At 35.1% G+C, this 13,385-nt stretch overlaps 1 protein-coding gene across 1 annotated transcript in view; it reads left to right on the forward strand.

The window, feature by feature from the left end:
- Positions 1 to 12,539, forward strand: part of LOC122787205 (mast cell protease 1A-like) — a 133,517-nt gene extending 120,978 nt beyond the window's left edge. Inside the window, exons 4-5 of the mRNA XM_044053796.1 lie at positions 7,341 to 7,592; positions 11,924 to 12,539. Coding sequence (XP_043909731.1) covers positions 7,341 to 7,592; positions 11,924 to 12,064 — 393 coding nt within the window. The 3' untranslated portion in view covers positions 12,065 to 12,539. The remainder of the gene's footprint in view (positions 1 to 7,340; positions 7,593 to 11,923) is intronic.
- The last annotated feature ends 846 nt before the right edge of the window (positions 12,540 to 13,385 follow it).

Consider the following 13,385-nt stretch of genomic DNA (forward strand, 5'->3'; position numbering starts at 1 on the left):
GTGGCAATATGATATGATAAAAGTAGAGAAAGAAAAATATAAAAGCATATATAGTGATGCATTGGAAGATTTAGGATGTAATGACAGAAAGTACTTTGACAAAGAAAAATAATTATGTGGAAGAAATCAAGGAAAAATGCAAGAATTATTACATAAGCAAAGATATCTTTACAAGGAAAAGGAAAAGAAGTATCAAGTTACTTAAGCAGCTTAATAAAGGAAGATGGTAGTATAATAAGAGAAATAAAAATATTGCGTAAAGGGAGAAATAAAAAGAACTCGGGAAAGGATTATAAATAGTGTAGTATAATATGCATAAAAATGTTTAAAGAAAAAAGAAAGTAGTGAAAAAACATGGAAAGTAAAAAAGTTAACAGAAAAAGAGAATAAAGATTTGGAAAAGGAAATTTCTTTAAATGAGCTGCATAAAGTATTAGGACAAGTAAATATAGATTTGGCTGCATGAGCAGATGGAAAAGGGTATGAAATATATAAAAATTAAAGCGACTGGCAAAAAATATTTTTAAAGATTTTGAATGAATGGTTAAATAAAGGTTTTATATATAAAGAATTGTGTAGAACAATACTTAAATTCATATGGAAGAAGGAAGATAGAAGACAATTAAAAACTGGGGACTGATAGTATTAAATAATACTCATAAGATCTTTATGAAAATGCAACAAAAGAGATTTGAAACTAAAATGGAAAATATTATGGAATTTTGTATATATAGTATAAAGGGGAAGGATTGTGAAGAATTATTAATGATAGAAAAATTGTGGAGGATATTATGAATAGAAAAGGAGAAGGGAAAACCATGCTAGAAGAACTTAATAAGGCATTTGACATAATTGGACATGAAATTGTTTTGGTAATAATGAATGAATATAATATAAGTGAAAAAGCTAGGAAATTATATGTCAGCATGTAGTAATATAATGTAAAGATATTTGTAAATGGTTGGTTAAGCCAGGAGGTACATATGAAGAGTAGTATAAGACAGGTAAGCACCATGAGTTGTATACTCTTTGCATTAGTTATGAATGTGATAGTATGTGAAATAAATTACAAAATGAAGGAGGCAGCATATATAACACCTGAAGGGTTAAAAATTCCAGTTCTGTTAACATATGCGGATGACATTATAATAATTGCAAAAACAAAATTTGGATAAAAGAAGTAATAATTTGTACAACTGGGTGTCTAGAGATGATAGGGATGGCTTTAAATAAAGAGAGAAATGTAAAGGGCTAGGTGATGTAGAAAAGATAGGGGGTATACATTTTATAATGAATAAAATTTCTCTGTTATGCATAAAATTTGGAAATAAAGATGTGAGTAGAATTCAATGGAAAAAAAAAAACAACAGAGGAAATAAAATAAAATAAACCTGTCTTTTCTGGAGAACATATAAATTATCAAATGATTATTTGATAAAATCAGTACTGATGGGAAAAATATCATACTTAGCAAGTGTATTTATGCTGTTAATATTTAAAAAGGAATTATTGCAGATTTTTTTTTCATTTATATGGGGTTCTAGATTAAATCAAGTAAAAAGAGGAGTATTGTATGTAAACAAAGAAGAAGGAGGTTTAAGGTTAATTAACACAGTAGTATATGCTGCTGATAAATGAAATAGATGAAAGATTACTCGTAAAATTGTATAAATATAATAAAATTTGGGGTATGGTAAAAAAAAGAGAAAAAGAGTGTATAAATGAAAAGATAAAATGTTACCAAGAAAAAAATGTGGGAAATAAAAACCGATGCTATAGAAAAAGATAGAAAAGTATGGTATAAAAATGTAATGATAAAACTATGTAAAACCATGGGACAATTTAACAGATGAAAAAAAAATAAAGCTATAAAAAAAAAAAAAAACGGTGCAATCAGAAAGTAGAATGTCAAGATTTTTTTTGTTTTGTTTTTTGTGGCGACAGGTAATAGATAAATTGCCAGTAAATGGAAATATGCCATATAAAAAGAAAAAAATAATAGAATATGTTTTTATTGTCAAGAAGAAGAAACTACAGAACATGCAATTTTGAAATATAAAAGATTTAAAAAGTTACTAGAAAAACTATATAAAGAAGATTTTTTTAAAAAATATAAAAGAAGTGGATAAAATAAACATGGGTATGATTAAATATGGACATTATAGGAACAGCAGAAAAGACAATGTTAAAAGAATAGATAAAAAGTAATTTTATGTTATATAGGTTATATGAAATGAAAAAAATGAAAATATGTCTAATGGTAAATGGATTTTAGCAACATTATTAAGTAAAATCAGATGGTGGTTATGGGAAAAGGAGTGGGGTCTAATAGGGATGAAAATTTAGTACGATTGTAAAGGAAGTTATGAATATATGTAAACAGGTGTATATATCTATATATTTGTACATTTGTAAATATTTGTAAATATGTTGTAAATAATAGTTCTTTTTGTATATAAATAATGTAACCCCTACTCTTTTAGATAGATGCTGTGGGATCTTTTACATCCACTTAAGCTACCACTATTCAAAAAGATGGGACCTCTTATGCTGCACTGCAATGTCAGCAATCCATCTACCTTGTTTGGGAATAGAACGCACAGCCTTCTGCACCAAAGACAAGTGTGCTGTCACTTGAATTACTGAATTTCCTTCCTCACAAGTGATTTTTGAAGCTGTCTAGTACACAGAAAGCACACTAAATGTTCAATATACTAGTTCCACCAATAATTTAAAGAAAATACACACATCTTACATTTATCTTTTTCATAAAAACAAAAATAAATGACCTTGTGTGGTAGAATTTTGAAATATGGTTCATTAAAGTCTACATATTTTATAATGTGTATGATAATAAGCTTATATTTTTCTATAATTTTTGGCACTTTCTTTTTTAAAAAAAACGTGTTTCTGAGTACTATCCCACATTCCTACAGAAAGCAGGAAATGTTATGTGCCATTTTGTATTAAATTTTTATGCTAATTAGATGTTCTGACTTTTTTGGGCTGGATGTACATACTTTTGAAGGTCCTTTATTCCCATGTTTACTGTCTGCAGGTTGAGAGGCATGCTTCCATGACTACAGTTTTATACATCCTTCCTGAGAAGAGGTATTAACATTTTCAAAAGACCATTGAGTCTGAATGTTCCTCTCTTTTTGTAGCCACTGGTAGTGATAGATTCAGATGAACTGAATTTTTTCTTTATGTCATTTTTCTGCTTAAACAAACATACTTGCATTTTCTTTGTGAGGGTTTAGCTGCTTGTGCATTTCCTCCTGAAAAAACGTTGTATGTGTTTGTGCACAAAATAATCCTGATCATGTTTAGTCATTATTAATAAGATGAGCTCAGCTTATTGTGGGCAAAAGCTAGGAACGTTTGTGATTATAATTCTGATTTACAGCTGTACAAACTTATTTGGATGCAGCAGATGTTGGCTATTTTCCAACATAGCAGGGCACATTCACTGTGAAGCTTTAATCAATCACTTGTTTAATATTTCTTGACTGACTTTGGGACAGATCATAAGAATTTATCATCTTACATTCACATATTTGTTGCCAACAATGTAGATTTAAAACCCATGCCACTTCATATGGCCAGAGACACTGTTGTTGTCTTTCGGCTTTTCCCAGTTAGGGGTCGCCACAGTGGAACTTCAGTCCACTAATGATTGGCAGTAGATTTTGACGAATTCCGAGGTGCCAGCGCGACGTTCAACCTTCAACTAAGGCATGCCCATTTACGCATGTCTTTCGAATGCTCACCCAACCGCAGGGAGGACATGCAGACTCCACACAGAAGGCACTCCCCACACTCCAGCCATATGGCCAGAGACACTGATTTTCAATTTCCAGAAAAACACTAGTAAATCATCAACTTGTAGTGTCTAAAGTACTGGGGAAAAAACAGGTCAATGCATTTATTAAATACAACCTGTATTTCTTCTCATATTTATTACTTATAATATTGTTAGATTGCTTTATTGACTGTTCATAAATAGGGACTGTTCTAATTTTGCATATTTATATGTTTATCTATCTATCTATCTATCTATCTATCTATGTATCTATCTATCTATCTATCTATCTATCTATCTATCTATCTATATCTATCTATCTATCTATCTATCTATCTATCTATCTATCTATCTATCTGTCTGTCTGTCTGTCTGTCTATCTATCTATATCTATCTATCTATCTATCTATCTATCTATCTATCTATCTATCTATCTATCTATCTATCTATCTATCTATCAATCTGTATGCAGTAGACAATTAAAATGAAACCATGTTAAGGACTGGAAAGCACTTTTAAAAATCAAGGGTGGTAAAATTATCAGATTTCATCCTACAAAAATGGATTTTCATAGATCATAGATATTTCTAGCAGACAATATGAATCCTTAGAACATTCTTGCTGCCTTTCAATTATTAATTTCTACATATTATTAATTTATGGTTGTTAATGAACTTGTAGGTAATAGTGGATTCTGTGAGCTATTAACCTATGTCTCATGGGAGAGCAACTAATTATTAAGTGCTCGTATGTGTTAAAGTTCTTTACTGGATTATAGTCTAGGATTTGAACTTCCCCTCACATCTACAGCTGCATCACTATGCATTATAAATGGAATGTTGAAACTTTAGAACTGTATCTCAAAATTTGATCTCACAATTAATAGCCTTCTTTACAGCTTCAATGAAGCAACCTCACCTATTTCAGGGTACAAGTGAACAAAGATAAACAAGTCAACACCCAAATAAGGTAACTAGTCAAGAAAGTCCATCAGCTGAGATATTCAGCTCATGTTAATAAAAGACTTTATGAATTCCTTACAAGTACGTCTCTGAGTTTTAAACTTGGAAGCTGGCAGGTACAGCTGAAAACATTGTTTCTGTAATGATTGTATAACTGTTTATAATTCTTTTTTAAACAATTTTTACTGAAGCATGAACTATCGCACGCAACAAGCAAGCAATAAAATTTGAAAAACGTATTATATACACATTGTGTAAAAGTAGGAATTTTACCTTATCTTAATTCAGATGTCAGAACATGTTACAGAATATAATCCATCTTGTTAAATATACTGGGCATACTTTAAAATGATGGTAAAATGAAAACAACCTAACAAAGAAGTACATGTTGGGAAAGCTGAGTAAGAAATTTTTTGAGGCAACTAATACTTTTTAGTTGTGCATTTAAAGTCCTACTATCAAAGCTTAAATTCCCCTGGTGGTAACTGAGTCCATTGCTGAAAAGGTTAACTGACACTAAATGTATAGGATTGTGCACCAGTAATATTATTTGTTACTTCTGTGTTATGCTGAATAACAGCATGATGCCACATGGTCAAACCACTAATGCAGTGGTTAGGCATTCACCTTTGCATCTTGTCTGTGTTATCCTACCTTTGACACCCAGCATCTTCCTACACCCCTGTGGACTTGTTCATTTCTCACTTGTGACAGTGATGCCATGGTGTGCCCCTACCATGCCACATCCCTTCACTAGGTGTGGTCACCCTGTCTCTCTTTTTTTTCCAGAGACTGCGCCATATGACTTCTGGGTCTGAGTCACCACATGGCAATGATAACTAAGAAGGTAGGCTACCCATCGCTTAATAACTATAAGGCTTCTTAGTACTTAACATATTCAGGCTGAGAATACAATGGTGCCACAATGTCGCATGAATATAACCATGTGGCAATGGATCATTGTTCTCCTTCTAATATAATTATTAGCTCTTTCTATGTAAGGGGTCTATCTTAGACATTGAAGAACGGGTTTAACCATTTTTCAGTATGTCTAATGGTTGAGGGTACTGTGCATGTGTGTTAGTTATACTAACTGTGAGGTCAGGCAGCTCAGAGTAAAGAGAAGAGGTAAGCTGTTATTTAGAAAACTTTTTTCATAACTCTGAGGTTGCAATACCTCAGAGGCAGAACCCAAAAATGAGAGTTTAAAATGTGCATCATCATCTCTTTGGCTCCAGTTGCTATGTGAGCTATTTTTGTTAATCTCACAGTTGATATATTTAGAAATCAAGCACAATGGGTAGAGGTCCCACATGAACCAAACCAACCAAAGCATGTGAATGTGCAGCCAAATAAAAACCAGTAACCAAGGTATAAGGCTCACGTAGTATCAAACCCATAAAAATCCCACTATTCCGGAACCAACCCAGAAGTAGTAAGAAGCAATGGCAAGAAAAGCAAAAAAAAAAATGTTTTTTTTCTTTTTTATTAATAAAATAATGGAATAACTGAAACAGTACAAACAGTTAAGCACTTTCATCCCAAATACATAGGGACTTCTTCAGAACCACTCATGAAGTGCACTCCAACTCCGTAAATACTAAAACCAATTAAAGGAAGTTAAGTTAAAGGAGGTTGGCATAATGGTTAAGGGTGTTTACCTTACAAACACAAGGTGCAGGGTTTGATTCTCACATGGGGTAGTTGGCTAGGCTTAAAATGGCCCACAATGGCAGTTAGCCTAGTATGAACCTATGAACCTGTGAACAAATTATAATCAGTTATCAATTAAGTTTAAAAAAAAACACGTCCACAGAAATCATAAGGATCATAAAATAAAATCCAGTAATAGCTTATCAGGTGTGTGAAATAAGACACTACCATACCAATAAATGTAATAACATTACTAAATAACACTAGAAATACGGTCATTCAATCCTGGGTACACTGAGGCATTAAATTTGAACTGCCATATAAGTTCCTTATGTTCTAGTTTGGTTTCCTAGAAACTACCTTGGTTGTTATTAGGAACTAATTCCAAAATGCCAAAATGAAATTTTGAAAAGGTGGGGCAGTCTAAAGCACTTAACTATTTGTACTGTGTTTGTTATTCTATTTTTTTATTAAAAGATTATTTTTCCTTTTCTTGGCATTGCTTCTTACTACTGCTGAACGAGCTCTTGAATAGTTGAATTTTCACCCATTCAGCACTACGTGATCTGTATACCTTGATTAAAGGTCCCGCATGAGGCATGCAGAGGGTGCAACCCCCCAAAAAAAACTTTCTTTGTATTTGAATTTGAAAGCTTTGACTTTGTGTTTTTCATTTGTATAAGTTGTCAATGGTTTGAGCAATCATTTATTTATAGCTCATCAACTTTCAGCAAAACAATTCAAGTCTGACTTTGTCAAAGGTACTGTGTTTGCGTGTTTATGTTAAATCCAAGAATATACTCTTGGAAAATGTTATTAAATAACTAATTATAGTTGCAAAATTCAAATGGAAAGAATCATTAAATGGTCTTAGAGTTTCTAAATCACTTTCATTATTTCTAATTTTCCTCTTTGTTTTGCAGTTGAATCGTATTGTAAATCTGAATTCACGTGTGCACATTATTCTACTTCCAAAGGAAAATAGTGATGTCCCTGTAGGCACAGTGTGTAATGTTGCTGGGTGGGGGTTAGTAAACTCTTCAAGCGTTTCTAATGTTCTTATGGAAGTGAATGTACCTGTCATCAGTAATGATGAGTGCAGAAAGGAAATACATGTGCTGACAGACAACATGATGTGTGCTGGTGAACCTGGAACAAACAAGGATTCCGCACAGGTAACATTTCACTTATACATCTCCAAAACTGGTCTTTTACGTGTTCTTAGTTATCCAGTGAATTTGTTTCTGTATATAATAAATGATGCTTTAGCCTATTTGCCAATGTTGGTGAGGGAGTTGCCATTAGATTAATTTTTGATTTATACATGAAAATACATGACATTTTATTGCATCTGTTGCACAACAGTTTGGTTTCTTATGGGAAAAAGACATCTAATACCAGTGTGATAGGTCAAAGTTGTTGTTTTATTGAGTTATAAATTACCTAATTTCCAACTGATTGTGTTTTACAGATCAATTTTTTTCTACTTTTTTGTAAGTTTTGAGGGATGGCAAATATTTCTAATGGTTTACTCTGACCAAAATAGCAGTTACTGTGAATAACTTTGATGTACAGGTTAGTTTTGACACAGATAAGAATACTTCTATGCTAAGACCTTTGGAAGGTCACCTTTGTGAACACTTATGTACAAAGGGACAATTTTCACCCATTATACATGAAGAAAAATGTTATTAAGATTCAGTTAATGAGACTAGCAATATTAACTTCCACCATTTGTATTTCTCATTCTGAAAGCAAACAGTTCGCGTGATACAGTTGTAGACAGGATATGATTGTGATTTTGTATTTGAAATACTAAATGTTTTAGTTAATGAAAATGCACTAAATACCTGCTGATGTTATATACCACTTAAAATTTGAAGTCAAAAGAGAATGTAACAAATCATTTCACAAATCAAGATTTGACTTGCAGCATTACTTGCCTGAATCCTTATTTTCTTCCATTTCCTTGAAAAATATTGCTATTTCTTATTTACCCATGACTATACTTATATTTTATTTATTTTATATACTTTTATCTGGGAGGTGTTTTTGCATCTTCTTTTCCTGGTCGGCTATGTATCTATATCTACGTATCTCTCTCTTTCTCTCTCTCTCTCTCTCTATATATATATATATATATATATATATATATATATAGATATATATATATATATATATATATATATATATATTTAAAAAAAAAAATATATATATATATATATATATATAGATAGATATAAAAATGTGTGTCTGTGTATATATATATATATATATATATATATATATATATATATATATATGTGTGGATAAATATATGTAGATATAGATAGATAGAGATATGTAAATATTTCTTCCTGTCCTCTGCATCGTGCCCTGTCACACCAACCACCTGCATGTCCTCTCTCACCTTCCTCTTTTCCTGTTACCTGGCAGCTTCATCCTTAGCATCTTTTTCCCAATATACTCTGCAGCCCTCCTCAGCATGTTCAAACCAACGTAATCTTGCCTCTCTGGCTTTGTCTCCAAACCTTCCAACCTGGGCTGACCCTCTAATATACTTATTCCTAATCCTGTCCATCCTTGTCACACCCAGTGCAAATCTTAACATCTTTAACTCTGCCACGTCCAGCTCTGACTCCTGCCTTTTTGTCAATGCCACTGTCTCCAACCTATATAACATAGCTGGTCTCACTACCCTCTTGTAGACCTTCCCTTTCACTCTTACTGGTACACGTCTGTCACAAATCACTCCTGACACTCTTCTCCACCCACTCCATCCTGCCTGTACTCTTTTCTTCACCTCTCTTCCACACTCACCATTACTCTGAACTGTTGATCCCAAGTATTTAAACTCATCCACCTTCACCACCTCTACTCCCTGCACCCTCACCATTCCTCTACCCTGCCTCACATTTACACACATATATTCTGTCTTAGTCCTACTGACCTTCATTCCTCTTCTCTCTAGAGCATATCTCCACCTCTCCAGGGTCTCCTCCACCTGTTCCCTACTCTCGCTACAGATCACAATGTCATCTGCAAACATCATAGTCCACAGGGACTCCTGTCTGATCTCATCTGTCAACCTGTCCATCACCATTGCAAATAAAAAAAGGCTCAGAGCTGATCCTTGATGTAATCCCACCTCAAACGCATCCATCACTCCCACCACAGACCTCACCGCTGTCACACTACCCTCGTACATATCTTGTACCACTCTTACATACTTCTCTGACAATTCCGACTTCCTCATACAATGCCACAACTCCTCTCTAGGCACCCTGTCATATGCTTTTTCTAAGTCCACAAAGACACAATGCAACTCCTTCTGACCTCTGTACTTCTCCATCAACACTCTCAGAGCAAACATCGCATCTGTAGTGCTCTTTCCTGGCATGAAACCATACTGCTGATCACTAATCATTACCTCCCTTCTTAACCTAGCTTCCACTACTCTTTCCCATAACTTCATGCTGTGACTGATCAGTTTAATCCCTCTGTAGTTACTACAGCTCTGCACATCACCCTTATTCTTACAAATCGGTACCAAAACACTTTTTCTCCATTCCTCAGGCATCTTCTCACTTTCCAAGATTTCATTAAACAATCTAGTTAAAAACTCCACTGCCATTTCACCTAAACACCTCCATGTTTCCACAGGTATGTCATCTGGACCAACAGCCTTTCCATTCTTCATCCTCTTCATAGCTATCCTTACTTCCTCCTTGCTAATCCACTGCACTTCATGATTCACTATCAGCACATCATCCAACCTTCTCTCCCTCTCATTCTCTTCATTCATCAGCCCCTCAAAATACTCTTTCCATCTCCTCAATACACTCTCCTCACTTGTGAGTGCATTTCCCTCATTATCCTTTATCACCCTTACCAGCTGCACATCTTTACTAGCTCGGTCCCTCTGTCTAGATAATCGGTACAGGTCCTTTTCTCCCTCCTTAGTGTCCAGCCTTTTATACAACTCGTCATATGCCTTATCCTTAGCCTTCGTCACCTTTCTCTTTGCCATGGACCTCATCTCCTTATACTCCTGTCTACTTTCTTCATCTCTCTGACAATCCCACTTCTTTGCCAACATCTTTCTCTGTATACTCTCCTGTACTTCCTCATTCCATCACCAGGTCTCCTTGTCCTCCTTCCTCTTTCCAGATGTCATACCAAGCACCTTTCTAGCCATCTCCCTTACTAGCTCTGTTGTAGTTACCCAGCTATTCAGTAACTCTTCACTGCCACCCAGTGCCTGTTTTAACTCTTCCCTGAACTCCACCTCACAATTACCCTTTTTCAATTTCCACCATTTGATCCTTGGTGCTGCCCTCACACTCATCCTCCTCCTCTTCTTGATCACCAATGTCATCCTACAAACCACCATCCTATGCTGCTTAACTACACTTTCCCCTGCCACCACTTTACAGTCTCCAAGCTCCCTCAGACTGGCCCTTCTACATAAGATATAATCCACCTGTGTGCATCTGCCTCCACTCTTGTATGTCACCCTGTGCTCCTCTCTCTTGTTAAAATACATATTCACCACAGCCATGTCCATCCTTTTCATAAAATCCACTACCATCTGACCTTCTGCATTCCTTTGCTTAACACCATACTACCCATCACTTCCTCATCCCCTCTGTTCCCTTCACCAACATGCCCATTGAAATCTGCTCCAATCACCAGTCTCTCACCCTTGGGTACAGTCATCACCACTTCATCCAACTCACTCCAATTTTTCTTTCTCATCCATCACACACCCAACATGTGGAGCATATGCACTAACAACATTCATCATTACACCATCAATTTCCAGCTTCGTAAACATCACTCTATCTGACACTCTCTTCACCTCCAAAACACTCTTAGCATACTGTTCCTTCAGGATAACCCCTATGCCATTTCTCCTCCCATTCACACCATGATAAAACAATTTGAACCCACCTCCGATACACCTAGCCTTGCTCCCCTTTCATCTGGTCTCTTGCACACACAATATACCAACCTTCCTTCGGTCCATCATATCAGCTAGCTCTCTCCCTATACCAGTCATACTGCCAGCATTCAAAGTTTTGACCCTCACTATCACAGTCCTAGCCTTTACCTGCCTTCGGGTATGCTTTCTCCCTCTTCTCCTCCTTCGGCCAACAGTAGCCCGATTTCTGCCAGCACCCTGTTGGCCAACAGTACTGGTGGCGGTTGTTGTTAACCCGAGCCTTGACCGATCCAGTATGTATATCTGTACTGTTGTCCGCATGTATGATTTGCCAAAATTTTACTCCGGATGCCCTTCCTGACACAACCCTCCCCATTTATCCGGGCTTGGGACCGGCACAAAGAAATGCACTGGCTTGTGCATCCCCAGTGGCTGGGTTAGTGTTTTCATTTTCTGAAAGTGGAAAATTTTATTACCTCTACTCTTTATTTGCATAAAATGGAGTTTGCTTTATTAAGTATTTATTATCCTGATTTGTCTTTCTTTCTTTTTTTTCTTCAGGGAGATTCTGGTGGTCCATTAGTCTGTAATGGTGAGGCACAGGGCATTGTTTCCTTTGGAGAAGAAAAACCACCTGGAGTGTACACTCGTATCTCAAAATTCATACCTTGGATCAAGAAAACCTTACAAAGCTTTGAGTAATTGTACTGCTGAGCATTTTCATTTAAATCATCCTTTCTTTGCAATGTGATATTCTATGTAGTTAATTGAGTCAATATAATTAATACAAAGCTAATGCACACCGATATAAGTAATACAAAGCTGTTAGATCGAATCTGTATGTGGTTCATATGCAATCATATATCTTGCTTAAGACTTTACAATATCACTACATGCAACCTTTAACATATTCTGTAGTACTACACATGCTTTTATTTGAATATATTTTTCACCCATATTTTGTTCAGATTTAGACCAAGACAAGCTTATAGTCTGCATTAACGTATGCCCATGGTTACCATAAGTCAGTGTCAAATGGTTTCATTATTAATGGATAGAGACTGTAACACAGTTTGCAGTGATGAGTTGAATTTCTTAACTGTCTCTGTTGCTTGCTTTAATTAGACTGTTAACTACGTAAAGCTCATAAAATAAAAAGAAAAGATGCTCATGAGAATATTCATGTGTAGTAGCAGTTCATTTCCTTAACACTGCATGCTGTCTCTCTCAGTGAACTGTTTTTTAGTGTCTGGAGCAGCTGTTGATATAAAGTGATGAAAAGGATGTTATTAGGAATTACGATTTTGGTTATATTCCTGGTCATTTGAGTGTGTGGATCATAGATATCTAAGTAATGGTCACACTGGTCAAATCTGACATGTTATTACTTAAGTACCTAACAACACAAACTTTCCAGCTAACCTTCTGCTCTGCTTACCACCTCGGCAAACTTAGGCTCTCTAGTCATTAACCAATCTACAAGATAAGGAAAGTCTTCTTTTTTACCCTGTTTAAACCCAGAACTATATATTAATGACATTGAGACGTGTACTTCCTGTATTTCTTCTCTTGGAAATAAATTTGTATATCTTTGTTGGCAATTTCCTTTTCAACCTTCCTATTGCAGGAAATCCATACACATCAATCCCCATACTGTTTGCCTGGAGTAACACAATAAACCATTTTCAAACAACATCTTCAATGCTTCAGAGTCAATGGCATAATGAACTGGGTACTTCTGGGGGTTCCTGACGGTATTTACAAGAAAAGGTCATAGCTTCTTCACTTCTTAATATTAGGAGATCTAATTTTCAAGATGGCTTCCTTGAGAGCTACTTCATAAATTGCAGCATTACCACTGAAAATTTGTAACCCAAAAGATGATTTTACATATAGATATAAACTCACCCTTTGGGTTAAAATTTCACAATAATACTGCCATAAATCATGAGGTGAGTTCCTAAGACGAGTAACCACAAAATTTCCAGACCTTTTAATGATTGCCAGTTTTATAGGCCTACAT

This window comes from Protopterus annectens, chromosome 13.part0, assembly GCF_019279795.1.
Source record: "Protopterus annectens isolate FY-2018-M chromosome 13.part0, PAN1.0, whole genome shotgun sequence".
In the NCBI taxonomy this organism is placed as follows: domain Eukaryota; kingdom Metazoa; phylum Chordata; order Ceratodontiformes; family Protopteridae; genus Protopterus; species Protopterus annectens.